This window comes from Triplophysa rosa, linkage group LG19 (assembly GCF_024868665.1).
Source record: "Triplophysa rosa linkage group LG19, Trosa_1v2, whole genome shotgun sequence".
NCBI classification, from domain to species: domain Eukaryota; kingdom Metazoa; phylum Chordata; class Actinopteri; order Cypriniformes; family Nemacheilidae; genus Triplophysa; species Triplophysa rosa.
In genome coordinates, this window is record NC_079908.1 from 20,874,446 (window position 1) to 20,894,096 (window position 19,651).

Here is a 19,651-nt window from a genome sequence, read left to right on the forward strand (position 1 = left end):
CTCTCTCTCTCTCTCTCTCTCTCTCTCTCTCTCTCTCTCTCTCTCTCTCTCTCTCTCTCTCTCTCTCTCTCTCTCTCTCTCTCTCTCTCTCTCTCTCTCTCTCTCTGTCTCTCTCTCTCTCTCGCCCTCTCTCTCTCTCTCTCTCGCTCTCTCTCTCTCTTGTGGAAGTGTTGTGCTACAGTATGTGTCTACTCTGCTGTGTATCTATCTCTCTACAGTAGACTCTCAGTATGTGAGTGGGCTGATCTCAGCACCACCTACCACAAGGCCATGAGTTCATCCTGACGTGCATGTGTTTGTGTGTTCTCTCTCTCTCTCTCTCTCTCTCTCTCTCTCTCTCTCTCTCTCCCTCTCTCTCTCTCTCTCTCTCTCTCTCTCAGTCGTGGAGGATGATGAAGATGACTTCCCTACCACTCGCTCCGATGGAGAATTCTTGCATAACAACAACGGCAGCAAAGAGAAGCGTAAGTTAAATGCCTTTACACTTAACTGATTTTACCTCGAGAGCACAGATATTGAGAGAATGGAGGAGTACATTATTCTAGCATGATAAATGCGGTTTGAAGTGTGAGAAGCTGCTGAAGAGATGCAGCGCTGCAGGTTTATAGCATCAGGTTGTTTTCTGTTCTCTGCGAAAGTAAATCACGACACAAAATAACAAGTTCATGCCAATCAGACTGCTTTTAAATGCTTCACATCAGACGATGGGATAACTGTGAGACGTAACCGAAATGGAGACCAGCAACACTAACAGAATGTCATTGCTAATTTCACATAGACATTCAATTTGTGTCGTTTTATTTAGGCACAGCGTAACACAAACTATAACACCGTTCACATTTACTCTGAGTTTGAGTGGATTTCTTTTCTCTCCTCATCAGTATTCCAGTGTCTGAGTCATAAAGGCATTAATGGGATAGATTTTAAAGGAGAAGCAATCACGTTCAAGGCGACCACGGCGGGAATATTGGCCACGCTTTCTCATTGCATCGACCTGATGGTGAAGAGAGAGGACAACTGGCAGAAGAGACTGGATAAGGTACATCAAAGATGGATGCTGGTTCTCCTGACTAAACAAATATATCTCCTTTATCAGTGTTAAGCATACATAACACCCACAAACTTTCTTTTTTAAAATGCACAAAATAACATGTGTAACGCAGCTTAACAGTGTTGATGGTTAAAATCTTTCTATGCTCTCGTCCTTGGATGTGGTTTGTGTACTAAAGTGTACTAAGTGTAAGGGGTGTGGCAACCGTAATCTGTTAGTTTAATGGGTTTGGTGCGTGTGACAGAGGCGGAGCTGAATGTGTCTGGTGATGTGTTGTAGTCAGCACAATACTGACATATATCAGAACGAGAACAGCGGCTGCTGTCTGAACAATGGAGTGATTTTGCACCGATCGTCTCGCTCGCTGTGCCCCCGATCCCACCGAGATGAGATCCACTCACGCCAAGACATTAAACATTACAGCAGTAGACTGTTGACTCAGCCAAACTCTCTCTCTCTCTCGCTTCACAGGAGATGGAAAAGAGGAGGCGGGTGGAGGAAGCTTATAAATCAGCTCTGTCTGAGCTCAAGAAGAAGTCTCATTTCGGTGGACCAGATTACGAGGTGGGTGCTTCTGTTTGTCTTCTCTCAGAGCTGTAGAAGTTAAAGGAAGACGAACATTTCAGCGTTCTTTTGTCGGGTGTGTTCATCAGGAGGGTCCGAACAGTCTGATCAATGAGGACGAGTTCTTTGATGCGGTGGAGGCTGCCCTGGACCGGCAGGACAAGATAGAAGAGCAGGTGTGTGTTCAAGTTCTCACATTCCACACAACTCGCATCACCATCCGCAACCTATTTTAGCCTGAATATTCATGAAGCAGCGATTCATATTTCTCTTGTTTGTGTTCAGACTCAGTGTGAGAAGAGCAGGATACAGAGGGACAGTTTGGTGTCGCCAGTAGACGTTTACTCCACCGTGGGCACTCACAGGCTCTCTGAGAAAGTGAGTGGAGTTTATGCGTGATGTCCTCAGCAGGTCTTCATCCCAACCCTGTCCCGTGTCTGTCCTGCGCTCTGTTCTTCTGTACACACCTGATGAAGCCGCATTTGTCTCTCCTCCCTCATTTGTGTAGCCCCCCTCTCCTCCCCCCTCTCCCTCATCTTCAGCTGTAGTCTTCACTCCTCTCCATGAGCACAGGTTCAGTGCTGAGGTAACGGCGCCCAGAAGCACGATCATCCGTCACTAACTCCAACGGCATGATGGACATGCTTTACATCGATGCATGAGCTATTCAGTGTTGAGTTTCAGTATTCAGTTAATGCTGTGTAGTAAAGCGAGTGAGCTGCCTACTGACGCTTAACATCGCTTGACATGTACATAAGCCTGCATCTTTACTGCTGTTGTCTCGTGTGAATGTTTGCATGTTTAGCGATGTCTCTGAAGGTTATACATGAGGTTATAACCACTGATTTTGCCGGTTTAGTCAGTAGACTTAACAATAGGCCATGACCTCTGACCTTGTTCTGTTCTGTACAGGTGGAGGAGATGGTACAGAATCACATCACCTATTCTCTACAGGATGTCGGTGGAGATGCTAACTGGCAGCTTGTGGTGGAAGAGGGAGAGATGAAGGTGAGGTTAACACAAGATTTCTAGAATATAATGGTTTGATGAGAAACCGTCATGATTGAAAGATAAATCCTGACAAGACGATGAGGGTCTTGTATCCCTTATTGCTGCAAGTAAATGAATGGAAATCTACACGTTTTGTAATTTCATTTGAGTCGTCAATCGCTTGTGCTCCCAGAAACCTCATCGTATTTGTAATGGAATAAAGAAAGAATTAGCTGGTTTATTTGACATGGCTAGTCTCGTTAGGTGAGTACCTTCTGTTCTCAGGTGTACAGGAGAGAGGTGGAGGAGAACGGCATCGTGCTGGACCCTCTGAAGGCCACACACTCTGTCAAAGGGGTCACAGGTCATGAAGTCTGTCACTACTTCTGGGACACAGATGTTCGTAATGACTGGGAGAGTGAGTAATGAACTACTGCATTTTTAACAGTAAATTGTTACGTATAATAAATCATCTTTCTGGATATTACTGTTGCATTCTACATTGAATTACAAAACACATGTACATCTAGAAAAGCTTGATCTTATACTGTTATTGTAATTTATTACACGGCTCGTTGGAATGCTTGATTCTGATTGGCCAGTCGCGATATTTGCAGGTTCATTGTTCCCAGATAACAACCTCTCGAAACTAATAACACACGGTGACCCGGATGGAGCAAATCATTTTGACTTTTTTATTTTTGACAGATGAAATATAAATATGTCTTTTAATAACATATATGACATTACATTTACAAATGATTAAACCAAATTGCCTGTTCGTGACATCTGAACGTCGTTACCTTAAAACTGAAACTAAACGGCTTTTCCTCGCGGAAGGTCTGCATTGGGTAAAAATGAGCTAATAAAATATTTCAAATTCACTTTTCATGTCCAGTTGTTTTCTCATGTCCGCTTCACGTCGGGGTCCTGATCACACTGTCTGCGATAACAACCGGCTGCCTGTACATTATCCCTCACACACTGCTGCAGTTTGATGGATGACTGTGCGCAGTCTGAGCTGTGTGAGCGTCACATACTCTTACCATGCTTTAATACTGTAATGCCGTGTGATCAGTAATAGCCTTTAATGCTGACGTTCACTGCTGAGGTAATTCACTTTAAGATCTCTTAAGGTCTAATCAGCTCTTAATGTTCACGGTCTCAGGTTTGGAGCTGGAAGTGGATAAATAGATTTTTCTTAATTACCTGATCTGTGTGGATCTCACTTATCTCAGTGTTTCTAGCGTACTAAAGTCTGTCTCACGCTCTCTCTACAGCTACTGTTGAAAACTTCAACATCGTGGAAACGTTGTCTGAAAACGCCATCATCGTCTACCAGACTCATAAGGTGAGGGCAGCATGTGAATTGGACGTCATTGTTAAAGGGATGACACGTGTGTTTAGGATTGAGCTGCCTGATGTTTGTTAAGAAACATTTTGTTGTGGTCTTTCAGAGGGTGTGGCCAGCGTCCCAGAGAGACGTCTTGTATTTGTCTGCCATTCGTAAGATTTTGGCTAATAATGAGAATGATCCTGACACGTGGATCGTCTGCAACTTCTCTGTTGATCATGACAAGGCCCAGGTGAGTCTGCTCATCAGCTGCTTGTTGAGTTAAATGTGCTCGTGGCTCTGATAAAAGTCTTCTACATTTGTAATCTTCTTTACGCAGATTTTAAGCCTTCAGTTTAATCTTATCAATGACATAAAGAATCTCAAAGTTCAATTCACATTTATGCGTATAGCACTGTTCACAATGCATATTGTTTCAAAGACGCTTTATAGAAAATGTTTGTTTGTAGTGACAATCGGACATTAATCCGAATAAATTGTGTCTTCGTACAAATCAATACAGTACACATATGTCTGCTTCATTAAATAAATGAAAATGGTCTTGTTTAGCTGTATTAGAGTTACATTGATTAGTGATGGTTTTATTTCTTGTTGGCAGCCAAACAACAGATGTGTTCGTGCTAAAATCAACATTGCCATGATCTGTCAGACCCTGGTCAGTCCACCAGAGGGCGACAAAGAGATCAGCAGAGACAACATCCTGTGCAAAATCACATACGTTGCCAACGGTTAGATACTTTTTAAGAAACTAAAAGCCTGGATCACCGTTTCACACCTGACCATAAGTGTCAAGGTTATATAACATAAAAACATTCTTTAAAAATCAAATAATGTTCGTTTTGCATTGCAGTAAATCCTGGAGGCTGGGCTCCCGCTTCTGTCCTGAGAGCCGTTGCGAAAAGAGAATATCCCAAATTTCTCAAGCGCTTCACTACTTATGTCCAGGAGAAAACTGCAGCCAAAGCCATCCTCTTCTGAGGTGTGACGCACTACATGTGTTTTTGTGTCAGCGGAAAATGATTTCAAAGGTTTTGATGATAAATTTGGCCAGAAGAGTTTTTACTAAGAAAACAGGATCCATTTTGATTTTGTGTTGTTTAATACTTTTGTTTTGTACAAGTCCCCAATGATTTTGTATTATTAGTATTATTGTAATTGAATTGTTATTTATTGCTGTATGTTTTTACTGTTTGCAGCTTGTGCACACTCCTGTGGCTACAGCGCCCTCTAGCGTTCTGAACGCAGCAGCCGCAGTGGTTCTCACATCTCTACACGCTTGATGCAGTTCTGTAGCATCACACTAGTTCACACGACAGAGGACTAGAAACGCCAAACATCTCATCCATATTTTCTGGCAGAGATATATATTGATATAAGTATATATGTATGTATGATATGTATGTAAGTGTGATAGGACGTTTATAAAATGGAGAGTTTTGAAGCTGAAGATGAGACTGTGGCTCTGTTTTAGTCCTGATTATTAGACTTATTTTCCTTTTCCAAAGCTTCGCGTTAGATTCGCTTGTATAATCATCAACGTTCACAGACTCATGACATCAGACGGATCTGGTTGCCGGTCATTAGTTGTTTTGTTTAAATCAGTGGCATGTTTGTAAATGAACACGAGGGCTTTTGTCGGCCTGTGACCTGTGAACTTGCCTTTTCAATCATTTTCATCATCTCTCTTATGAAGCCCAGCCTCTGGTGTTGATGAAGAGATGATGCTACGAGAGTATTTTCGCTCATTCGAAGTTGATTTGTAGTTGTTTTTGTGTCTCATCGACTGACATACTGTAGCACATCAGCTTGATGGTAACAGGTGTTTGTTTTAGTGTGTCAGGAGAGCGTCACACATTGTTTGTATATAATTTAAACGTTATTGCTAAAAGTATGTCAGATTGTCAATGCTTTTACTGGACTAATCCAACTCCATATGCCTTAGGGAGGGTGACACTGATGTGTGTGTGCGTGCGTGTATATATGTATGTATAGAAGTGCGTCCTATATGACGTGTGTCCTACTTAAACAAAATCTTTAGAGAAGTGCCTCATTATTGATCTGATCACACTTCCCACATCGATTATATCCAAACTTCAGCCACAAATGAAACGCATCGGGCATCTTAAATGTTTACACAGTGATTTCTCAGCTCTTATTATTTAAATGTTCAGTTTTGCAATCAGACAAAGTGCTTTTGTCTGATGCCAATTAAATCTTCTGTCCTATGTTGGATTTGGTTGAAACACGGGGGGGGGGGGGTGGGGGGGGTTATGAGGGGTAGATCATAGCTAGTTGTACATGGGGTGGAATTTGTTATTTATTGTTCATGATCAAACGTATTCTTCCAAAGTAAAATAAAACATCATAAACAAGGCACAAGCTAAAGATCACAATATTATATTGTCGTTCAACAAAACAGTGCTGAAATGAGATTCTGTTCTAAGGCCTGAGGTATTTGTCCCTGATTTACGCCCCATGACAGACTGTTAAAGACGATACATCAAATAGTGCAATAGACGAACATCAAATAGTGCACAGCATTTGATGTATGTTAAAGACATTTGATGTATGTTAAAGACTATACATCAAATAGTGTTAAAGACGAACATCAAATAGTGCACAGCCGTTTCGGCCAGATGACGTCATGCCCTAAACATTCCAAACACTCGCTGAATGTACAAACTCACCGGAGTGACATCATAATCCTGAATGTCTTCAATACAACACGCCGCCCTGTTTTTCTCCAGTAGGGCTGCTGTTTACTGATTGAAGGGTTTTCAGAGGAAACGGCCAATCAGAGAGCAGACACACACCCATGACCTGACTGATGGAGTAAGACTGTGAGGCTGACATGTGTGTTCCTCTAATGTGCGGTCTAGTGTAGCGTTGAATGTATGTTCGTTGGGCTTCAAATGTTTTGTGTATATCAAACATCACACTAAAGGTGTCACGATGACTGTGAACCGAGGGCACATTCACAGCCCTGTTTAGAGAGGAATAAAATGATGGACATCTTTCTTCACTTCCGCTTGTTGTGTTCCTTTTTTAAATGTTCATTGTTGTTTGTTTGGATCCGTATTTGTTTTCATTCAGTTGCAGTTTTCAGAAAGTTTCTGGAATTTATTGTCACTACAGCAACCCATTTAAAATGTCAAAATCAACACGATTTACGGTTATTTTTGTGTAGTTTAAGTGTTGCCTAATAAATACATAAAGGAAAGTGCTGGTTTGTCTATACAGTGTTCCAAACGTGAAAATAATGCACAAAACATTGATAGATGCGAGTACAGTTTATAGAGATTAAAGAAATAACAATTCTGTCATCATTTACTCCCCTTCATGTAGTTGTAAACATGTATCGGACTATTTCTTCAAAAGATATTTTGAAAAATGTCTCTGTGGTTTTGTGTTCATAAGTCGATGGGGTTCAATGTTCAATCTTCTTTTGTGTTCTACAGAAGAAAGTCACAATGACAGTTTTAAGTGAACTATCCCTTTAGTTCCAGTTTACATGACTGTTGTAGTATGACAATAAGTTTAAACATTTTTCTGCAGTTAATTTAGTTTGAATACAACAAACCTCCAAACGTAAAATGATAGCACAAATAAAAAAATGTAAAAAATCACAACAAATGACACAATGTCCATTTAATTTAGGGTTTGGTGAGTTTTTAAAAATAGTTCTTTAACAAAAAAAAAACATTTTTTAAAATATCGTTCGCTAAACATTTCATAGCTTGTTTTAGCAAGATATTACATCACAAATGTTTAAAAGATGACACACATATGGCTTTATCATCACTTTCTATGATCAGAAAGCAGAACAAGAGTAGATTTGCTTTAAAGAAAAACTAAAGCACTTTACAGTCAAGTGAAGTGTTGTGTAGTTAGTGTGGCGCTTGTCATTTTTAACAACACAAAACCCACCTCAGACATCCAGCATCACACACAAACATTCACAAATTCAACCCACTATCAGTAAATAAATAAAGCAAATGATTTACAACATCTGTTTTCTTTCAACTCATTACATTAGTTTGTCACGGCAAGTTCGGTGTGATTAATTAAACACCTTTAAATACACAAATACATTCACAATCCGAGACGTTCTTGTCAGCAAAATTATACATCAAAATCTGATCCGTGCTCATGATTTAGTCTAAAAACTGCGAGTGCAAAAATACCTTTAAGATCCAAAGCCCTTTTCATCTGTTTGTCTGGCTACAGCAAACCTCAGAATGTGCAAAACCAAACATGTCTTCTGTTTCATTTAGAGTTATAGCACTTCAGCCTGTTAAAACATTTACGCTTTTGAGCTGAACATCAGATAAGTTGGCATGTTTATTACATTTAAAACGTTATGGTCACACCATAAGGAAGTAACAGTTTTAGGCAAAGTTCACTTTGGCCTTTAGTGCAAAATGTCGACCACGTGCAGTAAAACCAGCTGTGATTGGTCAAACTAAATCGGTAGAAACATTAGGCACAAAGCAAATGTAAAGCATCCGTCTCCTCCATTCACTTTCCGCTGCTGAACAGACTGATCTGCTGTTGCCTGTAGATGTTTCCAACACTCCTAAAGAACCTGAGAAGAAAACATGAGCTGACACACACGTGCCTGGCCAAGACTCCGTTTCCCAGAGTGCACTGGGGTCCTCAGAGCGCTTCGGTTCTCACGATGTTTCCTTTTGCTGTAATACAGTCGCTGTAAGGTTGACCTTTGACCTGTTATGAGAGAACCAAACAACTCGATAAAAATCTCGATTTAATTCGCCAACATTGCAACAGTTAATTTTCTCCTGACATCACCCTCAACTTCTTCAAATAATAATGAACTATTTAGAAAGCATTTGATGCAAGTCTTGTGCTACTAAGATGAGAAAATTTACTGGGAATCTATCATGTGTTTATAATTTGGAGGCAATAAAGACACACTGATCTTTAACATTTAATCATTGATGTTAGGGTTAAGTGTATAAAGATGAAACACTGGCTTGATGGGTTGAGGTTTTATTTACCTGTTGTGAGTCATGTGACTCTTGACCAGGTGTCCAGCGGCCAGCGCGGCCATCAGAGACAGTTCTCCCACCAGCACTGTAGCACAGACGACCCGCGCCAGGGTCCTCGCGTTCTCTCCAGGACACTGTGCACTCGCACCGTCAACGTTCAGCATCTGATGACAGACACGCAAATATTTTTAAGTCCATGTATTATCAGCATTTGCAGCCTTCATGTCATGTGCGTTACCTGTAAACAGGCACATTGTGCGGGCAGACTGGTTCCTCCTCCCACAGTTCCCAGTTCTATTGATGGCATAGTGCAGGAGATGTACAGATCCTCACCGTCAGGCCCAACACACTCCATCAGTGTGATACAGTTACTGCTGCCCACCGTCTGCGCGGGGTCCTGCACACCAATCATCACCACTTATAATAATACATTCATTCAGTTTATTTTAAACGTGCACTGCTGTGATGTAATATTGTCACGCACCTGTCCACAGGCGATGTAGATGGCAGCTACGATGTTCGCGGCGTGAGCGTTAAAGCCCCCTATGCTGCCGGCCATCGCTGAGCCCACCAGATTCTTATTAATGTTCAGCTCCACCAGAGCGCCTGTGCTGGTCTTCAAAACCTGCAGAGAAACATGAGCACAATGTGAGTCCTCGAGCACCCCCTGGAGGAGGAAGAACTTATTGTCCTCTCTCATCACTCTCACCTCTTTGACCACTCGAGCAGGAATGAACGCTTCACACACGGTGGATTTTCCTCTGCCGTGGATCCAGTTGACAGCGGCAGGTTTCTTATCGGTGCAGTAGTTTCCGCTGACGGCTAACACACGCATGTCGGGATACTTCTCACAGGTTCGACACAGAGCCTGTTCCGTGCCCTGCGGAGAGACACACACAACGCTCATTACACAACACACTTTAGTAATAAAGTCCAGACATATGAGAACAGTCTCTGCCACACGCTGACCTTTGACAGCATGTTCATGCCCATAGCATCTCCAGTCTGAGACTGAAAGCGGATGTACAGGTTCCTCCCAGCTAAAGTGACCTGCAGCCTTTCCAGACGAGCAAACCTACAAAACACACACACACACACACACACACACATCAGTGACATCATCATCTGACTAAAGTTAACCTTCATAAAACTCAAAGCGCTGCTATATAAAGTGCATGTGCTGTATTTGACCTCTGACCTGCTGGTTTGATCAAAGGCCTGTTTGACCACACTGAACCCCTCTGAGCTCTCCAGCCAACCTTTGACCTCTGCCGCCCTGCACGCTGACGGCAGCTGCACCACCGGACCACGAGTCATACCGTCAGCCAGAACACGACTCCTCACGCCACCCGACAACTACACACACACAACCAAACAGTCAGCGAAGATCAAAAACACGTCACGTGTGAAGCGGGACAAAAAAAACGAACGAATGACTCACTGTGACCGCTCGGCATCCCCGGTTAGTGCTGGCCACTAAACATCCTTCTGTGGTTGCCAAGGGGACGTGGAATTCTTTCCCATCCAATAGCAGCGGTCCGGCCACACCCACCGGCACAGGCACGTAGCCAATCACATTCTCACAGTTAGTGCCGGTCACCTGAGGGTGGAGAAAGTCAACATTGATCTCTGATCCACACATGTGGAGGAGCGCACAGCTGACTGTGGATCAGAACCTTGGAGTAGTCGTAGTCTCTGAAGGGCAGATTGTCCAGGGCGCGCCGGTTGGGCAGTTTGCCGGAGAGCATCTCCCTGCGTATGGCCACGCCTCTCTCTGGATTCTCCATCACTGCTTCCAAACGGTATCCCAGAATGCTTCTGCACTCCACCAGAGCCATGACCTCAGTGTTGCTCAGGTATCGAGGTCCCCTCTGGAGAGAAACAGAGATGAGATGTGGACCACATGACAGAGTGTGTCGTTCAGGTCAGGTGGGTGGGAAAGTGTCGACTTACGCTGGGGTCTTTAAAAATGGCGAGACACTCGTCTACAGGGCGGCGCTGCTGAGGGAGATGATCTTGGCACTTGACTTCATCCTCATGGCGTGCATCACGATCAGTCGAGTTAAGAAGACACGACGGACCCTCTCCAGGCCTCATCCCCGCTGTAAACAACAGAGAGCGTGTAAACACATTTCATGTTTATAAAAAACTGCTTTTGCTTTTGATTGACAGTTTACACTCACGGACCTGTCCGCTCTTTGTGAGGAGAGTTTGGATCTGTGACTCCCTTCAGGGTTTTGGGCGCAGCTGGTTCCCTCAGACAGCAGTCCCCTCCTGCTCTCCTATTGGTCAAGGAGGACTGGAGTGAAGACTCGGCTTCAGCCTGCTCGAAAAACACGTACTTCGCCGCCAATAACAGAGCGAGAGAGAGAGTGATGACCTGCTCCAAATCCACACTGCCACAGAGAAAGAGCAAGATGTCATTTTGACACGAAGACAACGTCCTGGATCACACGCTGACATTTCTCGCAGCTCACCTGGACATGGTTCTGTCAGACTCCATGTTGGGTTGAGTGAGAACCACGTCTGAGCCGCTCATGTTGTGAGCTGGAGATTCGGCCACCAGACGACTGTGAGCGTGAACCAGCACCAAAACCAGAGACTGAAACCAACACAAACCAGAAGAGTCAGAAAGACGATTCGCGTTAGACAGTAAACCGCATCATTCCGGAGCTCACCATGATCATTTTGACTCTCTGAGTGACGGGGTTGGGTTTGTTCACTTCCTCTTCCTCCAGAACACGAGCGAAATGACTGAGCTGCCAGATGGGTCGACCCTCTCGACTCTCACGGGACAACTGGAGGAGACGACAGAAGATCATGTTTACATCATCAGCGTGTGTTTGCACACACATGTGAGATGCTCGCAAACCCTCACCTCCAACACCAGCGACACGCAGGCAGGGAAAAACGTCATGAACACAAAGTAATTGGCCAGAACTGACATGCAGCCGAAGCAGCACATGATCTCCAGCTGACGCACACCTGAAACCAGACAGGAAGTGATGATGGGTGAGACAGGAAGTACTGTTACGTTATGGTGAAAGCCACAGACGCCGATGAATCTTACCAGACATGGTCCCTACTCCTATAACCAGACACTCCACGACAGCGTCCAGCGTGAACGTGGGTCCCAAAATGGCCATTCCCTGAGCGATGTTCTCTCTGACCTCCTCCTGCGGGTCACAGGACCAATCAGAACCAGCAGAACTCAAACATGTGATCATTCCACTGCTTTAAGAAACGAAACGTGGGCTTCCCATTACGGAAATAAACAGCAGGTCTGGTTTGTGTGCGAGGTGTTTTTTGTACCTGCGAGTTTGAGCTGAGTGCAAACTTGGCCAGCGTAGAGGCTTTAGACAGATCGATCAACAACAAGAAGAAGGGCAGAGCTTCACTGGAGAAGGAAATGAGACGACAGAATGAGCTCCTGAAGACTGGAGAATGTAAAGCAGAAAAGAAAAGCGCAAAAACGAGTCTTACTTTAGTCCTGTCAGCTCTTTACCCAGAACGTGAATCACCACAGTACTGAACACAAAGCTGGAGAAGATAGTGAACAGACCAGCGATACCTAGAACACATCACATAAATACATGAAATGTACACATTTATAAAGACAGACTTACAAAGACCAAGAAGTTACATTTATAAACCATTTCTTCTCAATGTAAGTAAGCCACTCACCCAGTATGTATTTCGAGCCGAGCTGTCTGAGGTTTTTGAACTGGATGTAGATGTAAATGATGGCCGCACATCTCGTGACGGTTAGAATGATCCCATCACTATTCATCACTTTCTGTGAAAGATCAAAATGCAACATCAGCGTCTGAACAACGGTTCTCACACTTACGCTCTTAAAATGATTGTAAGCACATTGTAGAAGATTCTCACACCTCCTGCACTTTGGGACACTGACGGTTCCAGCCACAGACCTGCTCATTGGTAGTGAAAGCATTCATGGACATCAGACACATCGTCATGGCAACCGTTCCCACAATCACCTCCCAGGGATGGGAGGCGACTAACAGGCCATGCAGCCTGAAGAGACTAGACATGATCACCACAGATCTCAGCGGATCGCCTGCCGAGAGAACAGGAAAAAAACATTCAAACTAATGAATGTATCTAAATATCACAAGTGAATCAGAAGTTGTTCAAAGAGCTTAAATAATACTTCATATTACAGCAACTCATGGAAAACATTCAGACAAGAAATGAATACCTAATGCCACAACAACACAGCAAGGTCACAACTAAATGACAACATCCAAACAACAATAAACTTATATACTGTTTAAGTAAACAACTTTTAGGAATTAAGAATACTTGTTACAAATAATACTTTTTTATTAATTGTACAAGATTAAAACTGTTAACATCAGATCGTTAAAAGAAAAAACGGTAAATTCTATCCCTGAAATAACACACACACACACACACACACACACACACACACACACACACTACTAAGACTTTAGAATAAACAAACATAATAACATCATCTATTTGACAGACAAGAACTCATAAGAATCTTAACTGTTACATGAACACATTTATAATCGCATGTGCCTCAGCAGTTAAGAAAACCAACCTCAAAACACCTTTCAAAAGCTTTTCAAATAGATTTATTTTGTGTTGTTAATATTAGTAAGTTTGATCAAAATGACAGATGATTAGAATGTGGTAAATGCTAAGCTAATGTAGCATAAGCTGAAGGAGTGTCAGCTGTTATTATTCACGCTCTCTCTTCACATTCATCCAGTCACAATAAACCCGTTAAAATGAACACAATAACGCTCATAACTCCGAATAAATAAAACATTTAACTGTTATAAATGCTAATATTCTTTACATACCCTCATATGCCCTCCTCAGTGTCCGCGTAACTTAAGGCCACCGACGTCATCAGCCTTCGACTAGCACTTGCGCGAGCGAGCACGTACCATCCGCTGCCGTGACGTCATTGGTGGCGCAAGATCTGACAGGCGGATGACATCAAAGTACCGCGAGAGCGATTTGAAAATCCATAAAAAGTTGGATTATAGCCTATATTTAGTAAATTACAGTGAATCAGACTCTGCTCATATTTTATTATGAAAAGGCAAAATATAACTGATAAACATTAGTTCTGTGTTGCGTTATGATGGGGAAAAATCATTTGAGGTGGACGGTGCCGTATGTGTGTGGTTCTCTTTCGCCCTTGTGTGCGCGTGCACGTCTGAGTACTTCATCGCTACACTTGAGAAACTTGTTTAACAGTGTGAAAGAACTTTCACTGTAGACATGCCTTTTCCTTAATGAAAATGCACGGCTTTTTGTTTCTAGAGAGCCTTTTACATTTTCGTGGTTTTTAAGTATGTTATAGTCTATTTTCTGTCTGCACCATGGCATGTTTCGGAGGTAAGTCACATGTAATTATGCAATATGATTTGTTCCCACACTAAATCTTTCTCTACCAACGTGAAATTTGTCACATTTTTCGATGTCGTTGGTATTGTGAATAAATTATAGCCTATACCAGTTGTGTTGGCTAAAATACATGATCACATTACTGACAAAAAGTTATTTTGCATTATAGCAGGACTCAGGGACGACATTGAACTGCGTAAGTTAAATTCTCTAATGTTATTTAAATCATTTAGCCTAGATCTGAAGTACACGGTGAGAATAGGTTGTAGTGCGTTTTGTGGTATGTGGTAGTATTCCTTTCAAAAATAAAAATCATAGGCCTTATATAAATAAAAACAAACATTGTTAGACACACCTACGAAAAACTTGGAGGTGCTTAACTTGTTCTTTGTCCTTTAAGTAATCGTTTTATTTCTTTAACACACCACTACCACAGAATGACACGTGTGTTAAAATGTACATAATATAGGCTATATTAAAACATGTGATAATTAACGCTGAGAGTGTATAAAATGAATTTACACATGGTGATTTTGTCTCTGCGTGTCTCTCTTACAGAGCATCTTACAGAGGAGGAGTACTCTAGTCCCCCAGGTAAAGAGCTTCTACATCAAATACATGAACACACTCATGTTGTTTGCATTTTATCCAGTGACCAACCGTGATTCGGTAATAAACCCTCACATAAGCCTGATGATTCACTGTGCTAGAAGTTTCTGAAAGTATGAGAATGTGCATACCAACGCAGAAAACCACACAGAGTTCAGGTTAAACCTGATGGGCTTGAATGCTTCAGTCTTCTTCCGTCTCCTGTACGAACACTGCAGGTCCTCCCCAAACATTCCAAAAATTGAGAGCACAAAATGGACATGTTCTGAACTTAAAAATCTTTTAGATGTCTTCGTTTTTTCCCCAAGCACAGCATCATACAGCAGTCCTGGTTAAAATAATGATTCTTAATGAATTTTCACTGTTATGATGCAAACAATGATATTCTGGGACTGGACCCTTAATACAACAATAATGTATATAGCAACATCTTAAACATGTCAGGTCAAAGTGATTAGATGAATCTCGCTTCTGTTTTTTTTGCAGATGAAGATGAGTTTGAAGAAGTGTGTAAGTCATATTTACAAATAATTTTTATGCTCAAATACACACATGTTGCACAACCTAAGCACCATTTCGAGCGGTGACGTGTGCCAGAGGCATCACATTCACACATAATTAATGACACAAGGAATAGAAGTCTGGGACTGGCAGCAACACCTTGAACTTGTTTAACTAAAAATGTCAGATTATTGTGAATGTGTCTTTATTCTTGATCCGTTTTATTTCCAGATGCCTATAAAAAGTTGCGTAAGTCATATTTTCTATTACTTTTACAAACACTTGACCACGTATTGTGCAATTAATTATAGAAACATGTCTTCATGCACCCATTGAGAGTACATGGAGACTTTTCATATACAAACGAGGCAAGATAAATTGTGCAGAAGCTGTAAACTAAAAGTCTTAAACTTGAGATCTGATTTATCTGACCTGATTGATGCTCTTTTTAACAGCTGCGTTCCCACGCAAAGCATCACCATCCAGAGACGACACTGACGCGTTTAGATTTATGGTGCTTGGAGGCGATGACCCTCTTATGAATGAAGCTTGTGAAACCATCCTCGATGTCAGACACACGGAGTATGCCAACGTCATCAGAATACGAGAAAATATGAAGACTAATGTCGCCAGACGCAACGTCTCTGTGTTAAAAACTCCCTCCTATTGGCTGCACGCCTTGAAATCGAATCTAATTTTCAGAAATGGGGTCAAATCAATAAAAAAAGACATGAAGTTGTGTGAATCTCTGCTGTTTCCGGGGCCTCATGTCTTTCTGCTGGTGCTCGGAGATGTACGTATCTCCGTTAAAGAAGATCTGCTGTTACAAGCTGTGAGCAACGTCTTTGGGAAGCAAGCTTTAGATTACAGTATGGTGTTATTCATTGGTGAATGTAGAGAGAAGGACATAAGAAGAAACCGTTGTGTGAAAAAGTGCAGAAACAGGTACCACGTTTTAGAGAACACTGAGAAGCTGCTCGATTACATTGAAACGGTGGTAAAAGAGAGAGAAAATGGTTATTTCACAACGAATTTTGAGTTGACGGAAAGAGCTAAAGATCATTTTCAGACGGAACTTGGTAAGCAGAATTTACAGTATGCAGAACGGGAAAATTCTCTGAGAAGTGAATTGGCAGGAATGAGAAAGACAGTGGAAGATTTAAGGAAAGAAAACACACAATTGAAGGAGCGGCTGGTAGATTCCAAAGGCAGAGTGAATCAGGTTAGGTTTGATGATTCTATAGCCAGAGAGATTCGGTTCAGAAAAGAGTCTGGTGAATATGACTCTAGAGAGAATCTGTTTAAACAAGAGCTGGACGCATCTGAAGCTAAACCATATCTGTTCAGAAAAGAGTCTGATGATTCGGAAGCCCGACAGATTCTGTTTAGAAAAGAGTCGGGTGATTCAGAAGCTAGAGAGATTGAGTTCAGAAAACAGCTGGATGAATCTAAAGCAAGAGAGAATCAGTTTAGAAAAGATTTGGATGAATCAAAAGCCACAGAGATTCATTTGAGACAAGAGCTGGATGAATGGAAATGCAGAGAAAGTGAGTTAAATGTTGCGTTTAAGATTCTTCGAAGTGAAATAGAGCAGCTCAAAGCCACAGAAAAAGATTTACAAAGGAATCTGAGGGAGACAAAGGCTAAAGAAGCATTTCTGTTGAAACGAATACAATCAGAATGTGACATAATCCAGAAAAATGAAGAACTACAAATGAAAGAAACGGAGCTGTGTGAGAGATGGAGAGAGCTGGAGGTCAGAGAGAGAGATTTGGCTCAGAGAAGTACTCGGTCCGGTGGATCACAATCTCTGCAGTACATCAGAACGGCGGTCGGTAAGGATTTTCACCACTCGTTCTTTTCTTGAACGGTACAATTAAATGTAAATGTTTGAAACAAGAAAACTGTAAGCAGCAGTTTTTGATTGTGTTTTATGATGTCTAAAGATAAAATCAGACTTCACGAGGGAGACGGAGCAGAGAGCAGTGATGGAGAATCACATGTCACAGGATCAGATGTGACTGAAGGATTGTGGGATTCTGTGAGACGAAACAGTCTGCAGGTGGAGCCACCCAACAGTACGAATTCTCCTTACAAACATTGTAAATACACTGTTACAACTATACTTAGACATAACTTAATTCTTTATCAACAGTGTCTGAAAGTGAACATGAAACTTTACATAATCTGAGGTGAGTTTAGAAATGCAAGTTTTCCAGTTTAGTTAAAGTTATGTATAATATTTAGGCCTATATTTCATTTGATTATGATAACACATATACATTTTAGACTTTAAGTTTCAGTTAATGATAATAACCCAGGGGAAACACCAGATGTTTTTGATCTTCAACACTCTATGTCTCCATCTAATGGTTATTTAAGGTTACTGTATATCAACAGGTCATGCATGTCATTATCTTTGGTAAATATCGTAACATGTTTGCTCGTGTGCACATCTGCAGGGCAAACTCAAATGCCCGTTACATCTGAGGCTTTAAATAGATGCAGCATTGGACCCGGTGAAGAACTCTTCTCAATGAAGTACAGCGGTCATCAAAGTATCTGGACACTTAGGACGCACTTCTGAATGGCTGAACATTAACAAATGTGTCTACAAAAAATGCAGCCGGAGCGTATGCTGCTTATATAGAATATACCAAATGTTTTTCATGTTTCTCTGTCTTTTCCATTTCTGTGAAATAGAATATGATCAGTGGATCACATCAGTGTGCTTTATATTAAAGCTTTCTTAATATTCTACCTCCCTTGAATAAATATGTCAGTGTTTAACTATGTTTATCATTGATTCAGTGTGTTAGTCTGGTGTTTAATGATGATAGTCAGACATTAACAGAGATCATATGCACATGTGTAGAAAACTGCCTTTTCCTCAATGTTGCCAAGGGGTTGCACACGGTCATTAGGTCACGCTGCGTTTTTAAAATCCAATCAAATTGTCTTATCAAAATTTGTCACGTGGTTTCCTGTAAGGGAGCAGAGGAGGCGTCGATGCTCCCTGGTTTTTGCGGTGCGTTGTGGCGATTTTTAGGGATGAACGTTTCATTAAAACGGCTGACTCCCTGGTCAGTGCCCTGACATGCCCAACAAGGGAGCTGATCGAGACGCAGCCCCACTGGCACGATGTCTGGTGTGCGACCATTTGAGCATTTATAGACCTACTGTGTATGTGCGCTATGGAACATTAAAATTATTTGTTACTCCTCAAAAAGACACACAAAAAATGTGCTTCAAAGCATTCTTTGCTGCGATGCCATATTGCAGACCCTTTAGAACCGTATTCTTTTAATAGTCTGTAGAACTTTTAATGCATCAGAAAGCTCCATGTGGATGATCAAGGAAATTGAACCATTTTGAGTTTTTAAAAGTGTTTAGTTTTGCTTTGAAAACAACACATCAATAGTGCTAATACTTGGATTTCAAGCATAAAAACATAGGAGTAGCCTATATTTGATTCTTTCTTTCCTGATACATTTTTTTGTTTAACTTTTCACTAATTTATAATACCTAAAAGTATAAAGTAAAATGATGGTAATTCAGTGCTGCTACCTTACTGTAAACAGCTCAAATTAAAATGTAATCAGAGGTCAGGTTATAAATGAGGCTTGAATGTGTTTTTTTAGGAGACAGATGACTGCAAGTCATATTTTTCTCGTGTTTTTTGCATTTCAATTTTGTTTTGTCTCACCATATTAAACCACCTATTTCATTTAATATTTGTTTGTCTGTCATTGAAACCAAGTCAGTTTGTTTTTCTTTATTTTTATTTGACCTGATTTGTGCACTTTTTTAACAGATTTTTTACATTCTCCCATAAATCAGGACAATGCAGAGACAACACTGGACTTCCCTCTAATAGGCTACATTCAGTCGCCTAACACCGTGTCTACACTGGCGCGACGCGACAGACAAAAGACATTAGAAACGCATTATAATTTCCAATACGCATTAAAACGCAATAATTGGACAACCCATTAAGAACAAGCAGGTTGTTATGTTGCATCGCGCCTGTCGCGTCCGGTGTAGACACGGTGTAAGCAACACACAACATAAATAAAAATAAATGTTTCCTGTGTTTCTAGCATCATATTTTATTTGGCCCTGACGGGGAATTAGAACTGCGTTTAAGCGTTTGACTGGTTCTAT

General features: G+C 41.6%; 3 protein-coding genes across 9 annotated transcripts in view; 2 read left to right on the forward strand and 1 right to left on the reverse strand.

The window, feature by feature from the left end:
• LOC130569928 (ceramide transfer protein-like) overlaps positions 1–6,981 on the forward strand; it is a 25,033-nt gene extending 18,052 nt beyond the window's left edge. Inside the window, exons 6-18 of one of the 2 annotated variants that reach the window (XM_057359877.1) lie at positions 381–464; positions 882–1,039; positions 1,523–1,615; positions 1,705–1,791; positions 1,901–1,993; positions 2,124–2,201; positions 2,528–2,623; positions 2,891–3,023; positions 3,886–3,956; positions 4,063–4,191; positions 4,558–4,687; positions 4,810–4,938; positions 5,156–6,981. In XM_057359877.1, coding sequence (XP_057215860.1) covers positions 381–464; positions 882–1,039; positions 1,523–1,615; positions 1,705–1,791; positions 1,901–1,993; positions 2,124–2,201; positions 2,528–2,623; positions 2,891–3,023; positions 3,886–3,956; positions 4,063–4,191; positions 4,558–4,687; positions 4,810–4,937 — 1,280 coding nt within the window. In that variant the 3' untranslated portion in view covers position 4,938; positions 5,156–6,981. The remainder of the gene's footprint in view (positions 1–380; positions 465–881; positions 1,040–1,522; positions 1,616–1,704; positions 1,792–1,900; positions 1,994–2,123; positions 2,202–2,527; positions 2,624–2,890; positions 3,024–3,885; positions 3,957–4,062; positions 4,192–4,557; positions 4,688–4,809; positions 4,939–5,155) is intronic. The other variant, XM_057359878.1, reaches the window with a different exon arrangement.
• Positions 6,982–7,592: 611 nt separating this feature from the next.
• On the reverse strand, positions 7,593–13,930 carry hmgcrb (3-hydroxy-3-methylglutaryl-CoA reductase b). The gene is made up of 20 exons (XM_057359876.1): positions 13,825–13,930; positions 12,862–13,049; positions 12,653–12,764; positions 12,452–12,539; positions 12,281–12,365; positions 12,039–12,144; positions 11,847–11,953; positions 11,647–11,766; positions 11,446–11,570; positions 11,156–11,364; positions 10,922–11,070; positions 10,645–10,839; positions 10,410–10,568; positions 10,167–10,324; positions 9,938–10,043; positions 9,678–9,848; positions 9,453–9,593; positions 9,207–9,365; positions 8,978–9,132; positions 7,593–8,684 (listed from the first exon to the last, which is right to left on the reverse strand). The coding sequence occupies exons 2-20, from the start codon at positions 13,021–13,023 to the stop codon at positions 8,633–8,635; spliced, it is 2,559 nt and encodes an 852-aa protein (XP_057215859.1). The 5' UTR covers positions 13,024–13,049; positions 13,825–13,930; the 3' UTR covers positions 7,593–8,632.
• Positions 13,931–14,014: 84 nt separating this feature from the next.
• Positions 14,015–19,197, forward strand: LOC130570201 (uncharacterized). 6 transcript variants are annotated; one of them, XM_057360384.1, is made up of 9 exons: positions 14,016–14,368; positions 14,547–14,573; positions 14,936–14,971; positions 15,473–15,496; positions 15,719–15,736; positions 15,943–17,322; positions 17,434–17,549; positions 17,643–17,679; positions 17,950–18,063. In XM_057360384.1, the coding sequence occupies exons 1-8, from the start codon at positions 14,353–14,355 to the stop codon at positions 17,676–17,678; spliced, it is 1,653 nt and encodes a 550-aa protein (XP_057216367.1). In that variant the 5' UTR covers positions 14,016–14,352; the 3' UTR covers position 17,679; positions 17,950–18,063. The 6 variants fall into 6 exon arrangements, with proteins under 6 accessions (XP_057216362.1, XP_057216363.1, XP_057216367.1 ...); XM_057360383.1 differs by having other exon boundaries at positions 14,027–14,368; positions 17,434–17,565; positions 17,950–18,094; XM_057360379.1 differs by lacking the exon at positions 17,643–17,679 and having other exon boundaries at positions 14,015–14,368; positions 14,550–14,573; positions 17,434–17,589; positions 17,950–19,197.
• The last annotated feature ends 454 nt before the right edge of the window (positions 19,198–19,651 follow it).

Bases quoted from the DNA above. Each gene is read 5' to 3' on its own strand.
- hmgcrb (XM_057359876.1), bottom strand. From the start codon at position 13,023: ATGTCTAGTCTCTTCAGGCTGCATGGCCTGTTAGTCGCCTCCCATCCC. The intron at 11,071-11,155 runs GTCCGTGAGTGT...TGTTGTTTACAG, and splicing joins TCCTCACAAAGAGCGGACAG to CGGGGATGAGGCCTGGAGAG. The intron at 10,569-10,644 runs GTTCTGATCCAC...CTCCACCCTCAG, and splicing joins GAGACTACGACTACTCCAAG to GTGACCGGCACTAACTGTGA.
- LOC130570201 (XM_057360378.1), top strand. The intron at 14,574-14,935 runs GTAAGTTAAATT...TCTCTCTTACAG, and splicing joins CAGGGACGACATTGAACTGC to AGCATCTTACAGAGGAGGAG. The intron at 17,590-17,949 runs GTAAATACACTG...GCACATCTGCAG, and splicing joins GAATTCTCCTTACAAACATT to GGCAAACTCAAATGCCCGTT.